The sequence below is a fragment of the Mustelus asterias genome, chromosome 17, assembly GCF_964213995.1.
Source record: "Mustelus asterias chromosome 17, sMusAst1.hap1.1, whole genome shotgun sequence".
Taxonomy (NCBI): domain Eukaryota; kingdom Metazoa; phylum Chordata; class Chondrichthyes; order Carcharhiniformes; family Triakidae; genus Mustelus; species Mustelus asterias.
Genome location: NC_135817.1, coordinates 79,237,638 through 79,252,353, shown reverse-complemented (window position 1 = coordinate 79,252,353; position 14,716 = coordinate 79,237,638). Strand labels below are relative to the sequence as shown.

At 42.9% G+C, this 14,716-nt stretch overlaps 1 protein-coding gene across 1 annotated transcript in view; it reads right to left on the bottom strand.

Annotated features, from left to right (window-relative positions):
* The window catches only part of adamts5 (ADAM metallopeptidase with thrombospondin type 1 motif, 5 (aggrecanase-2)), a 35,997-nt gene that overhangs the window by 12,317 nt on the left and 8,964 nt on the right, over positions 1-14,716 (bottom strand). The window contains exons 2-6 of the mRNA XM_078233020.1: positions 13,193-13,325; positions 11,826-11,993; positions 8,974-9,257; positions 7,124-7,307; positions 2,284-2,459 (exon numbers count right to left, since the gene is read on the bottom strand). Coding sequence (XP_078089146.1) covers positions 2,284-2,459; positions 7,124-7,307; positions 8,974-9,257; positions 11,826-11,993; positions 13,193-13,325 — 945 coding nt within the window. The remainder of the gene's footprint in view (positions 1-2,283; positions 2,460-7,123; positions 7,308-8,973; positions 9,258-11,825; positions 11,994-13,192; positions 13,326-14,716) is intronic.

The window sequence follows — 14,716 nt, the reverse complement described above, 5'->3', positions numbered from 1 at the left end:
TGTTAACAGCATTTTGGTCTCTAAATTGAACATAATTTGTGCTGTAAAACTGGGCTCACTGTCAATCTGTTGGCAACAGTTCATTTATTTAATTCCACATTCTGCTTCATCAAACTTCTTCTGATAAGAAGCCCCGGAGAACTCTTCAAGACAGTTTTATGTGAATCCGAGCTTTCATTTTATGTAAAGAAAAGTTTTGACCTATAAAGGTGTCAGTGCCAAGGAATGGAACTCTTCCTGCTTTTGGGACCCAACATGAAGATCGTGCAGTCTCAGGTTAGCTGTCGCACTAGTCAAGATATAAATTCCTTCAACCACAGAAGTGCACTAAATGGTATCTTTGTAAAACAGATTTGCAATTATATCTTCCATCGTGTATTTTAACTGCCAGCCACAGAACAATTTCATTTCCATTTCCAAAAGAGAAGGTTGAGAGGAAATTTAATCAATGTGTTTAAAATCATGAGGGTTGTAAGAGAGAATAAAAAGGGAGAAACTGTTCTCATTTGCGGTAGGGTTGAACATTAGAGGGCTCTGAATTGAGGCGACTGGTGAAAGAAACAACAGTGACATGAGGGAGAATTGGTTTACAGAGTGAGTGGTTAAGAATGCAGTGCCTGAGAGGGTGGTGGAGGCAGATTCAATTATGGTTTTCAAAAGGGAATTGGATAATCACCCAAAGAGAAAAGAAAACGCAGGGCTGTGGGGGAAGGGAAGGGGAATGAGACTGGCCTCTTTCTGTGCTGTAACCATTCTATGGTTCTTCTATAAGTTTCCTCTGTGGAATTTCCATGCAAGACTGCCACTTAGAATCAAACCATGATTGATGGGATTGGGCTGAGAATATTCCAACATTTCTGATGAACATACAAAATCATAGAATGGCTGCAGTGCAGAAGGAGACCATTCGGTCTATCGAGTCTGCACCGACTCTCCAACAGAGCATCTCACCCAGGCCCTATCCCTGTAACCTCATATATTTACCCCACTAATCCCCCTAACCTCCACATCTTGGGACACCAAGGGACAATTTACCATGTCCAATCCACCTAACCTGCACATCTTTGGACTGTGGGCGGAAACCGGAGCATCCGGAGGAAACTCACACAGACACAGGGAGAACATGCAAATTCTACACAGACAGTGACCCAAGGCTGGAATTGAACCGAGGTCTCTGGCGCTGTGAGGCAGCAGATAATAGAAGCAGAAGCTGGCTATTCATCCCCTTGAGCTAAATCTGACGTTCAAAAAGATCATGGTTGATCTGGTATAGTCTTGAGTCCACTTCCCTGTGTGCCTCGCATAAACCTTGGCTGGAATTTTTCGGCCATTCTTGCTGGGAGAACTTCCAGACCCATCAACAGCGAAACCCCCACCGTGGGTTTCCTGGCAACGGGGGTGCATAGAATGGAAAATCCTGTTGACAGTGGTGGGAGCAGAAGATTCCACCTCCGGCCAACGGTGGGCTGCCTCTGCCACTGCGAAGCATGCTGTGGAGGTGCGGAAAACCCCACGCCTTGGCTCCTTTGTAGATCAAAAATCTGTCTAACTCAATCTTGATTTTATAGTCAATGATCCAACCCTCGCTGCTCTCCGGAGTAGAGAATTCCAAGTGACGAGAATCCTTTGACAGAAGAAACTCCTCATCTCCTTCTTAAAGGGAGACCCCCTCATTTTTAAACGGTGCCCCTTAATTCTAGATTCTCCCATAAGGAGTTGTTTTGGATTTTGCCAGCTGTCAGAAGAGGCTCAACCCACCATTTTGGGCTGAAACCAGTTTGCATATCAACCCAATGAACCACCCAGTTTCAATGAAGATGGACACATAGATTTAGAAATTGGTTCATTCCAGCCTCCTGATACAGCAGTCCCAGCATTGGAGTGGGTAGCCTGAGAGACACCTAATACAGGACCTTGAGCCACAGTTACATGTGAACGGTGAGCCAAGAGGTGCCTGCAGCTGACATTCAAAGAGCATTTCACTTTTGAGCATTGTCAGCATTGGCCTTCAGCTAGGTCCTAGAAGGAGGGAGGAAAGTATTAGGGGGTGTGAAGGGATGGGCACAGCGAGGGCCACCTATGGTCTCAGGTGCTGAAGTAGAACCTGGAGGAGTACTCCCATGTTCAAGTAAGTATCTTTAAAACAACCTTTGTGCTTCCAGCATTGAGACACAGCTGCCTCCAGAAATCACTCTCATGCAAAGCTCTTTCTCACACAGACATGAACACTCTGAACTGTATTCGACTTGACAACAGAATGGATACAATGATCCAACTTATTACCTTCTGAGAAAACACAACATAATATCCTGTTCCTTTAGCTCGACAGGTCAATTTACACACATCTGCGGGGATCACGCCAGCATACTTCGGAACCCATTCCACAAATGTTTTGACTCCTTTGGCATCAGTCTGATATCCGTTCCGTGCCTCGCACTGTTCATGTCGAAAAGATTTGCCTATTTGAATTAAAGATTTAAAAAAATAATCAATTAATTGGTTGTTATTCATTATCACAGAAAATAGGCACAATACACACTCATCAAGGGTTTTTAACGCTCTATAACAATAACAAAAGTGAATGCGAGGAAAATGGCCAGTGAAACAGATAGATACCAGTCGAGTAAGAATAAAAAGATCCTCCATGGAAAAAATAAGGAATGTTTTTCTACTGCTCTCTCCATTTAGCCTAACTGTTCGATCCAATAATTGGCTCATCCATGTTTGCTTCTCCCTCCTGTCTACTATTAAGTGCACCACCTAATCAGGCATCTCCGCCTAGCTGTACCCACTCCTCTAATATTGGGTTCACTCACTATTTACTCGTGTTCCATCTTTGAACAATAGATTTCTCACCTAATCGTACTCCAATCTTTCAATACTGAACTTGCCCCCTAGCCCTATTCCAATCTTCCTCTCTAATACTGTTGTCTTCTGCTACCTCCATGCAGCCCTTGAATATTGAGGTTCTCCTAACCTAACTGCCTTCTCTCTGACGATGGTTTCTCCAACCAACCTTTCATCCAACATTGGACTTTCCAACTCATATTCCCCACTCCTCTCCAATATTCTTTTCTGTTACTGTTATGCCCTCGCTGAGTATAAGGTTCCCCTCCTGCCCTTATTCTCATTTTGCAGAATATTGTCCTAGCTAAACTTTCGAACCACTGTCAGTAGTATTTGAGTTTCTGCCTAGATTTACTGAGCTCTCTTGCTACCCTGATAAACTTCATGCCACACATAACTCACTTGTTGTAGTGCCATGGATAAATTGGCCTCACAATGTCTCATGCAGTCAGCATGTGGTATCCTTCCAGCTCACTGCTTTTTACACTCAGCACGACTTTTGATTTTTTTCCACAGTTTTGGAAATGCAATCATTTTTTTTTTCGATGGAATGACCAGAATATAAAGTATGATCATGCAAACAGTAGGCTGGAAAAAATTCACTTTTCTGGCATCTTACATTCAGACACTATGTTGTTAGATGCCAAGACCAACAGGATCTGACAGCAGACTCAAAGCACGAGCCACCACTAATGCCTAGAAGAGTCCAAACAAGCTCTGGGTCTTTGAGATGAGCGACCCTATTACTCCATTCTCTTTTCATCTGTGCAGACCTACAAGGTACACTGCGATTTAAATTTGATTCAAAAGTAAATATCTTCAGAAAGTCAGCCTTAATTACCAATCAATTCATATTTTCAGGCAGTTTCGAAAACATTGCTTCAGTTTTGTTTTTGTTTCACACAGTTCCAATGGTCAGATTCCTTTTGGTGAGATGGGAGTGCCAGGTCTGAAATCCATCGTTTAAAACATGCCAAACTCAGGCTTATATCGACCATATACACTACTCACCTCAAGCTATTTTCTATTACATCATATATTGCAAATGCAGCACAATATCAGAGGCATTATAAGACTGTGAACTTCATTACAATGTGCGGTCATTAGGATGTTATTTCCTGAGACATTTAACCCTCTAAATATGCCACCAGATAATGAGCCAAGGTCAACAGCTGGCTATTCCGTGTTATCCCAAGTTCTGTCAGAAGAACTTGGGAACTTCCCAAGCAGAAACTCAGTATTCCCCTTGTCACCTCCCATGTCTGGTTGGAATGTCATTCACAATGCCTGGAAATTCTCTCTGCCTGGTTTGTATTATCCATGGTGCTGCAGTTGAGATGGTTAATGTTTGCAAATCCCACCTGCAGGGATCTTCCTGAAATATTAGTGAGATGGCTGGTATATGTTCCAAGTGGGCTGACGCTAAAACTTGCAGGAGAACCTGGTTGAAATTTTGAAGGTGTGTTTTCTTTTCTCTTCCCATGCAGACAAAGGTCAGGAATTTGCTCAGAACTCCTGCCATTGCCCTGACTTCCCATTGCTGTGGTGAAAACCCCTCAGACATGAATGGGATTCCACTGCACTTCGAGCAAAGTGACGGTGGTGCAGTTCACAGGAGGTTCCTGCCCAATCAGTATGGTTCCCCAGATTTCCACCAGTGGCCAATGACAAAAATGTCATCAGTTGGCACACCACCTTCTGAATCTGAAGGTCATAGGTTCAAGATCCACTGCACAATTTGAACTCAATCTGGGTTGACACTCCAGTGCAGTATTGATAAAGTTCTGGGTTGCAGGCGATGTTTAGTGAGACATTAAACTTAAGATTCTGAATGTCCGTACTGAGAAACATTAAAGATCTTATTACCTTATTCAAAGAAGGCAAGGGATGGGGGGGAGGGCTGTCAATAAACATCACTGTCTATGGGATCTTGCAACATGATAAATGGAGTTAGCTCACGCACTAAGGAATTTAGTGTATATGAAGCACTTGAGCTTTTTCAACAAAGAATTACAACAATATTAGGCAGGAACTGAAGAATGTAGATTGGGGGCAGATGTTTGAGGGCAAATCAACATCTGGCATATGGGAGGCTTTCAAGTGTAAGTTGATAGGGATTCAGGACCGGCACATTCCTGTAAGGATGAAGGATAAGTATGGCAAGTTTTGGGAACCTTGGATAATGAGAGATATTGTGAGCCTAGTCAAAGAGAAAAAGGAAGCACTTGTCAAAGCTAGGAGGCTGGGAACATACGAAGCAAGTGTGGAATACAAGGAAAGTAGAAAGAAACTTAAGCAAGGAGTAAGAAGGGCTAAAGGCATTGGCCAGCAGGATTAAGGAAAATCCCAAGGCTTTTTATACACATATAAAGAGCAAAAGGGTAGCCAGGGAGAGGGTTGGCCCACTCAAGGACAAGGGAGGGAATCTATGCATGGACCCAGAGGAAATGGGCGAGGTATTAAATGAGTACTTTGCGTCAGTATTCACCAAAGAGAAGGACTTGGTGGATGATGAGTCTGGGAAAGGATGTGTAGATAGTTTGAGTCATGTTGAGATCAAAAAGGAGGAGGTATTGGGGTTCTTGAGAAACATTAAGGTAGACAAGTCCCCAGGGCCTGATGGGATATACCCCAGAATACTGAGAGAGGCAAGGGAGGGAATTGCTGGGGCCTTGAGAGAAATCTTTGTATCCTCACTGGCTACAGGGGCGGTCCCAGAGGATTGAAGAATAGCCAATGTTGTTCCTATGTTTAAGAAGGGTAGCAAGAATAATCCAGATAATTACAGGCAGTGAGCCTTACATCAGTGGTAGTGAAATTATTGGAGAGGATTCTTCGAGACAGGATTTATTCCCACTTGGAATTTCCAGCTAGCTTCCTCTCAGCTTGGCTGCCCACCTTCAGAAATTGTTCAACGAACATAAGCAGTGCCATTTTGCTCTTGGTGTAGCCAAATTCAACAGTTATTCCAGTCATCTTGCAGGGCAAGGATTAATTTTGATGGTGTGATTGAGGGAGGGAACAATGAAAAAAGAGTTAGTCTGCGTGTTGAAATGTCTAAGGATGAATCACTGCCCAGAACACTGAAAGAAAGCAGTTTCAATGGACTAACATTAGGAAACTGATGCACAGCATATATTGAAGGTTTGGAATGCTGATAGAGATTGAGACATGAAAAGATGGAAATGCTGTTGTAGAAAGAGATGGACAAATTTGGAACCTGAATATAAGTGTTATGCTGCCTCCATGGAAGTTTAAATGGGAATTAATATATATACAAGCAGAGCAGTTCTGGGAAGAAAGAATGAGTCAATGTTGATGAAGCAATACTATGAATAGTCCTGTAATTTCTGTAAGAATCTAGTGCTCTTAAATACCTTAAAAGAGAGAGATCCAGGTCCAACAGGCTATAATTTAATGGGAATAGGTTTTGTATTAATAGAGGAGAACTCCACTTTGCAGTATCTCTCATTAGGTGATCATTCTGGCTCTTTGTACCACTCTGGTCTTGTGCCAGCACAGTTGAAAGTCCAAAAAGGCATAAGCATTGTCGACACATTGCTAACTCTCCCCAGTTCAAATGGCTTATTTTGATTTACGTTTGTTTTTCCTTGCATTGTTAATTTATTATTAAAATTCGTGCACACTAACCTACAGGCATGGATGGGCACAGGCGACACCTACCTCAGACCAAAAAGTCTCAAATTCAATCCTGGCTTTTTTGGTAATTTGAGTGATTTTATTTGGAATAACAGATATGGCACCACAATAGGTCTCAGTGCTCCTGGGCTGGAGGGTGTAGGGAGTTGGGAGGAAAGTTGGAACTCAGTCAGGATTTTGGTTACCTTGCTGGAAAGTACACTTGTGTGGACGCTGAATGAAGAATGGAATCAACTTCCACCTTTGACAGTCAGTTAGCCCACAGATAATGAGTATTAAGAAAGACTGTGTGTGAAAGGTGCCAGAAAGCTGCCAGCTGCTTTGTAACTGTACTCCATCATAGATGGCAGCCTGAAGAAAGGAAGGGTAAGGAGAGAAAACCAAACAGAACCATTGTGCCTGATCGGTGTAGTTTAATCTTTAAGATGTATGTGTAGGTTAGGTTGATTAGCCATGGTAAATGCATGGGGTTATGGGGATAGGGCAGGGCTGTGGGCCTGGGTAAGATGCACTTTCGGAAGATGGTGCAAATTCGATGGTCCGAATGGACTCCTTCTGCACTGTAGGAATTATATGTTTTATGGTTCAATGAAGAGTAATTGTAGAATAGACGTACCGGTTTGTGGACACGGTGTCACATTGCAGGATCGGTGGATGGCACGTTTCCCCACACAGTATTTGCCATTGTTTCTGGGAGCAGGATTGTTGCAGTGCCTACGGGCAAACTGCACGCCCCCTCCACATGTCCGTGAACACTGTCCCCAGGATCCCCACGACCCCCAGTTTCCATTAGCTGATGCCTGCAACACAAGGAAGAACAGATATAAATAACCAAATGCCATTTGAACTGGGGAGAATTAACAATGCGTTGACAATGCTTCTGCCTCTATGGATTTTCAATTTTTCTGGCACTCGACCAGGTTGGCGTTACCAACAGCCAGAATGATCACTTAATGAGCGATACTGCAATGTGTGGTTCACCTCTATCCGGAGGCATGCTTTCTAATTTGTGTCCACATCGAGTAACTCTACTCTGCCTCTCTTTTGGCCATCAGGTGAACAAATTCATTGCTGGTTTGCTGTGTGTATAAACCTCCTGTTGGATCATCTTGTTCAATTTTGAATATTAGTCTCCTGCAGTATAGGTGCCAACATTGCTCCCAAGACCTCACCCATGTGGACATTTTGATGCATATGTAAGTGTTGGCAGGCTATTTTCGAGGGGTGGATATCTCTGTTGAGCCCACTTTGTTTTCAACAGGATTAAGTAGATGGCAAAAGCAAATTACCGTGGGTGCTGGAGTCTGAAACAAGAACAGAACATGCTGGAAAATCTCAGCAGGTCTGACAGCCGCTGTGGAGAGAGAACAGAGCCAACATTTCGAGTGGCCACCCAGACTTGAAACGTTGACTCTAATTTCTCTCTCCACAGAGGCTGTCAGACCTGCTGAGATTTTCCAGAATTTTCTGTTTTTGTTGAAGTAGATGTGATTAGGGGCAGGAAGCCTGGTTTGAGGCTTCTCTCCCTTTCCCACTTCAATGTATCCACTGAACCAAAGGAAGCGATTAATCTAAAGTGTCAACACTTTCAAAATGCACCGACTTGAATTGCAGAAATCCATCCAATTGGTCTTGGAGGCCTTGAGATTATGTCATTGGCCATGAACACTTGAACATTTGTGTGAAACTCTGCTCGCCGAGATGGAATAGGAAGTGCTCCATCTATTTGCATATTGCAAGTAAACCACCGTATAATTCTAGGGCCACGAGAAACTGAACCTGGTCAGAGTGTAGCATCCTGAGCATTGAGGCCTGAGGATTTGCCACACTTCCTTTTTATGAAAATACACAGATGACATTTTTTTAATCCTCGAGAACTGGAGGAAACCAGTCGGCAGCCAACATCAAAAGGGATCTGTGGGAAAATAGTTTTTGCGTTACGGCATTGGAATGAAACAGGCCGTTGTTCTCTTGTTTGCTGGTTTTATTTCCATTGGAATGAGGCAGCATTCTTGGTTCTAGACTGTAACAGAATGACATTGGCTGCTTGACCAATTGCTGCCTCAGCTTTGTTGCTTTCAATCCCTCAGATCCCAGGGCAGCATAGCATTCCACAACAGAAATTAAAAACAAATACAGCATAACAGTTAGCTTGAGGTTGATGTGACTTTCCCTCCACCCCAATCCCTTCATGTTGCTTCTCATTTTCTCTTGTCTTTATGTATGGCCAACACCACATTCATTCATTTTTCATGTTGGAGCCCAGACAGCAATTGCCAACAATCTACTCAAGCACGAAATACTTCACCGCACACGCATCTGGTCACATCTTCTCTACAGATCAGCGCGCACATACAAAACACACGCACATACAAGCAGATCAGGAGTGAGATCCCGCACCTAGGTGTGAGAAATGAGGTTCCATGCATTCTGATCAGTGGTGTTATTCCTAGATCACCTACTCACCGAATAATACCTCCGTTTGGTTTTGTCCACACATTTGCCGTGGAGACAGATCCTCCCTTTGCCACATGGTGTTCCTTCCACAGCAGGCAGCTTCTTGGTCATGCACACCATCTGGCCCTGACGGATGACAGCGCACCACAGGCGGGAGCACACATCCATTCCCGGGCAGACCGTGTACTCTGGCCCGAAAGCCAACTTGCACTGACGGACGGCATCGTAGCTCTGCCCTGGCAGTTCCTCAGGTACTCGCAGGGGCTTTTGTGGAGGATCAAGGAGACAATCCCCTAGAAAGGAGAACAATCCTTTAAATATTCATGTTTCCAAACATCTCCTGGAGAAGAACTATAAAGTTCAATGTAAATTAGTTTTCCCATTAGTAAGAGCGACACTGAACCACACAGACCAGTAAAGGTCCAGATTCCATCTTGTTTTGCTATCTGATCTCAGACAGAGGGGTTGTTCCAATTAGCCTCAATGCAACTGAACCACACGCACTCACACACTCACTCATACACACACTCACTCACACACAAACACACCCATACACACACACACTCACTCACACACACGCACTCACACACACACCCATACACACAACACTCATACATACATACACACACACTCACACAAACACACACAATCATACACACACACACACAGATGCAGACACACACACACTCATACATACAAAGACATACACGCTCATACACATAAAGACACACACACACACACACACACACGCACGCACACACACAAGGAAGCTCTGTGCGAACTCACATTTCTTTTAATGGTTAAAAAGACAATAGGAAATAGGCAAAGCAAATACTATCCAGCCACTAACTTGGCAGTGTCTCATCAATCTTTAGAAAAGGACCTGACTTATTAATTTCAAAAAGTAGAATCAATGACTCTCGTATAAAATGCACTAATCAGCAATGTCCTTATAAAGCAATGGAGACCTACGCTTGAAAGTAGGGGACCCAGGTTCAGGAGGTAAAATTTCAATTTAAATAAAAAATCTGGATTTGAAGCCTAATGATGACCATGAAACCATTGTTGACTGTCATAAAAAACCATCTTGCTCGCTAATGTCCCCTATAGGGAAGGAAATCTGCCATCCTTACCTGCTCTGGCCTACATGTGACTCCAGATGCACAGCAATGTAGTTGACTCTCAAATACCCTCTTAGATGGAGGGCAGATAGGAATGGGCAATAAATGCTGGCCCGGCCAGTGGCACCCATAAATGAATAAAAAAGGTATCTTCTTATCCTTTGCACATCAGCCATTTTCAAAGCAGAAGCATGGCTTAGGCGTAATCCTTCTACTTTGCATAGGGTGATCTGTTTCAACCTTGGGTTATCCTCCAGCCTGAGAGATGTAATGAGCCTCTTTATGAACGGAAGTCTGTTTGTACATATTTTCTACTTTGATCTTTGCAACAAGTAAACAAACGAGCTATGATTGAGGCAGTTCCTTCTAATTCTGTTTAGACCACAATTTGCACTAATTTTACTTTATGCCTTCTTTGGATTCTCCTTGCAGTCTTTTGGCCCTCTTCCAAAGGTGCTCATGTTTGCTGGGGTATGGTTTGACACATTTACTCACCATGTGTGAACCGACAAAATAAATTCTGCCAATCTTCTTCATTGGGGGATACATCACAGCTGAGTCTGATCCTATTCTTATCAAGCCCACAAAGATTTTCCAGCAGGGCTGTCACCGGAGAGTGATCAGAAATTGGAATCTTTATCAATTTCCATCCCTCAATAGTCCAGGGGCATGGGGCTTCAGTTGAGACCAGCAACACAACACTGACCAGAGAACAAATCTGGAATATTCTTGGGTTGGATAGCTCAGTCAGAGAAATAAAACCTTGTAGTTAAAAGGCCTTTCCATCCCAAAGTGATTTACAGCCATTGAGACCATAAGACATAGGAGCAGATTCGGCCCACCAAGTCTGCTCTGCCATTCAATGAGATCATAGCTGATCTGATATGATAAATCCTCAACTCCACTTTCCCGCCTTATCCCTATAACCCTTGATTCCCTTACTGATTAAAAATCTGTTTATCTCAGTCTTGAACATACTGAACGACCAGCCTCTACAGCCCCCTGTGGTCAAGAATTCTACTGATTCACTCCCCTCTGAAAGAAGAAATTCCTCCTCATCTCTGTCTTAAAGTATTGAAGTATTTTTAATTCTGTTTAAACCACAAATTTCATTAATTTTACTGAATACTATTTTTGGATTCTCCCTCCAGACTTTCTCTCCACATTAGGGTGCTGATGTATGTAGTCACTCTTGCAACATAGAAGAAAAAAAGGCAGCTAATTTGCATACAGTCAGCTCCGACAAACAGCAATGTGACAATGACGGGAAAACCAGGTTTAGTGATGTTAGATTGAGGGATAAATGTTGACTGGGACATTAGGGATAACTCTCCCACAAAATAATGCTATTGTGTGTTTTACACCCACCTGAGAAAGCAGGCTGGACCTTGGCTTAATGCCCAATCTGGGAGATAGCACGTCCAACACTGCAGCACTCACTCAGCACACTACTATAGGTTTAATTCTCAAGTCTCAGTACTGACGTTGCTGTTGGTGGGACAGGAGCCTACAGTCTTCTGCTGCTGATCCAGCTGAGCTACCATGACTTACTGAGTTATTGTGGGGCTGGTTATCTTGGGCACAAACAAATGCAATAGGAGTGAGACTGCACTCTGTCAGCACGGGCTGTGATGAGTTTGACACATGACTATTATTGAAACACAGGGGCCACTCATTAATATGGTATAAAAGGAGTAGCATAGACAATGGACTGTTATTAGTATTTGTGAGGGTACCTACCATGGCCGTCATCAAAGAACTCGGTTACTGTAGCTGAAGTGCACTTGGACCATGGTTTGGAAGAGTCAATGCTGGTCAAAATTGAAGACATTAGCCGTTTATCTTCAGTCAAGCCATATGAGTCTTCACAGAACTTGGAATCATCATGGGACAGTCCCAGGAGATGTCCTTCAATCAACAAGAAGTAGTTATAGTCAAACATAAGTATTCCCAGATCTGATGTCTTGAAAATCATTTCACTATTTTGATTGGCGCAGGCCTTCTTGATAAACAATCCCATTCCAAAATCCAAATTAAGCATCACCTAACCACTGCTTCTTTATTTATCTCATCTATAGCCATCATGGGCCTTGGTCTTTTTCCCGGATTTTCCGACACCTCTGCCAGTCTGAGAAACTGGATAAGTATCACGCTGTGACAGATCTTACCCAATCCCATTTTCTGGAATCGGATACAAATTTGTAGGAGTGGCCGTAGAGTGAGACTCGCTTTTGATCAGAGCATGAAGAAGATGCTGAAGAGACTCATTAAGGTGACATTTTGGAGGCTTTAGTTATGTTGGGGAATGAGAGAAACATGAGATCTATTCATTTTAACCAAGAAGGTTCAGAATTATGGCAGGTATTGATGAAATTGGAGAAATCCAATGCCACTAGTTGATGTGTTATCATCATCATGTGTTTTGGATCGTCAAAAATATAAAGAGAGGGATTGGAAGATGGTTTTCTATGCAGAGGTTTGTCAGGATGTTGAATAGCCTGTCTAATGCAGTGGTGCACACATAACCCACCTCAGCTTTTAACAACTGAGAGTATTCAAATACTGTAAAAAGAAAAATTAACAGGGTTTGGTGAGAGGGCAGGGGAATGAGACGAAGTGGATCGCTCTTTCAGAGAACTGGTACATTTGCGCTGGGATGAACGGTCTTGTTTTGTACTATGAAATACTCTGATTCTAAGGGCGGGATTTTATGGCCTCGCTCATCCCAAAACTGTAAAATCCTACCCCAGGTCAACGGACCTTTCCATACTCCGCTCCTCGCCCGCTCCGATTCCTGTGGCAGGCAGGGCAGTAAAGTTCCGGCCTATGACTCTTCTCTAACTCCCCATGGGAAACCATCAGGCTACTGCTTAACACACCTGGCCAAAGCGACCAAGGCTGGGCTCTAATGCATCAGATTTCTACATATCGGGCCAATCTTTCTAGTTATCTCTTAAACTTGATATATGTGACAATAAATTGATAATCCCTGATATATCAGCTAAAAGAGACAGACAGATTGTTCCTTTGAACTTTTTGTGGCACTCTAATACATGGGTTGCTTAAGTTGGGATGTGTACAGATTTTATTTGTGGAAACGTACATACCGATTTCATGAGCCACTGTAAATGCAGCATGGAGGCCGTCATCTTCAATGATTGCACAGCTGCGCTCGGGGGAGCAGATGGTTCCCACATCCGCCATTCCCAAAGTATCACAGGAATGATGTCCACACAAATTCTGCAAGTAAAGAAATAAAACATACTTTAATTTCAAACTAGCCATTTGTAAAACAAGCACTTATATATTACAAGATCAAATTATAAATTGAGCATTCTAGAATTATACAGCAGGTCAATCAGAATCCAACTCATGGGTTAAACTGATGGGGCAGCATGGTGGCACAGTGGTTAGCACTGCTGCTTCACAGCATCAAGGACCCGGGTTCGATTCCTGGGCTTGGGTCACTGTGCGGAGTCTGCACGTTCTCCGTGTCAGTCTGCTACTCTGGTACTCCTTGCGGCTTTCGTTGAAATAGATGAATCCAGGTAAATGTAATTGTTGTAAACTTCATATTCAAGGTGAGGAAAAACGCTATGAAATAATCACCTTCCTTTCTTATTACATCTTTAAGATTGTTTGTATTTTCAAAAAGCATGGCTAGAATTGTAATTTTTAAAATCTCTTGCGATACATTTTTGTGTTTTAGTAAAATAACGATCACAGGTTCCTTTTAAAATTGGTAAGTTTGAATTCACATTTATTTACATCTGCATTAATTTTACACCATCATCCTTTCTTTCATTTTGGTTGGTTCATGTGAAATCACCTGATTATCCGGCTGTGATCATGTATGTGCATAGAATGAGGATTGATCAGTTTTAGCCATGATGCCCATACAGTCTGAATTGAAGAGCCTGATACCAATTATATAATGAAGAATGACCACTTGATGAAATCTTTAAGAGCGCACTGAACTGTGCCCAGCAAGACTCAGCACCCTCAGTGTGTGATAAGTAAATCAAAGGATTAACGATAATAGTGCTAACCAAATATGATCTGGCTGGCGATTTGTGGCATGATCTCTCCCTATCTGCCTGGAAGCACAGAACACTGTTCCACGTTTAATGGCTAACTTCTGAGGATCCACAGTACACTTCAAGACTGCAACACATCCCTACCTTCAGATAACACAGCAGTGAGAAACTTAAGCCATTTAGGAGAGCTAAATAAACCACAAATCATCGGCTCCAAATTAAACTGCGGGTCACTGCGATTCAGTATTCCTAGTGGGGAGCAGCTTTTCCCGGGAGCACGAGCATCTAGGCAAGTCACAAGCACACATTACATGATCATCCAGCCAAGGACCAAACCACAGGCTGAGCGCTTGTGTTTACCCAAGGTGTTTTCTCTGCATGTACCACACCACAGAATTGCCTGCTAACTGCTCTGAACATTTGTGTACGAAAGATTATGCCTCTTATGAAATTCCTCTGCTTGCTATTTTAACGGAGGTGTAAATCCACTTAAAATCAATATTTTGCTCCCTTGCATGTCATTTTGCAACATGCTCAAGCCTGTGGCTTTATGTGTATGTATTTTATATACAGGTTAGATAGGAGAGTATGTTC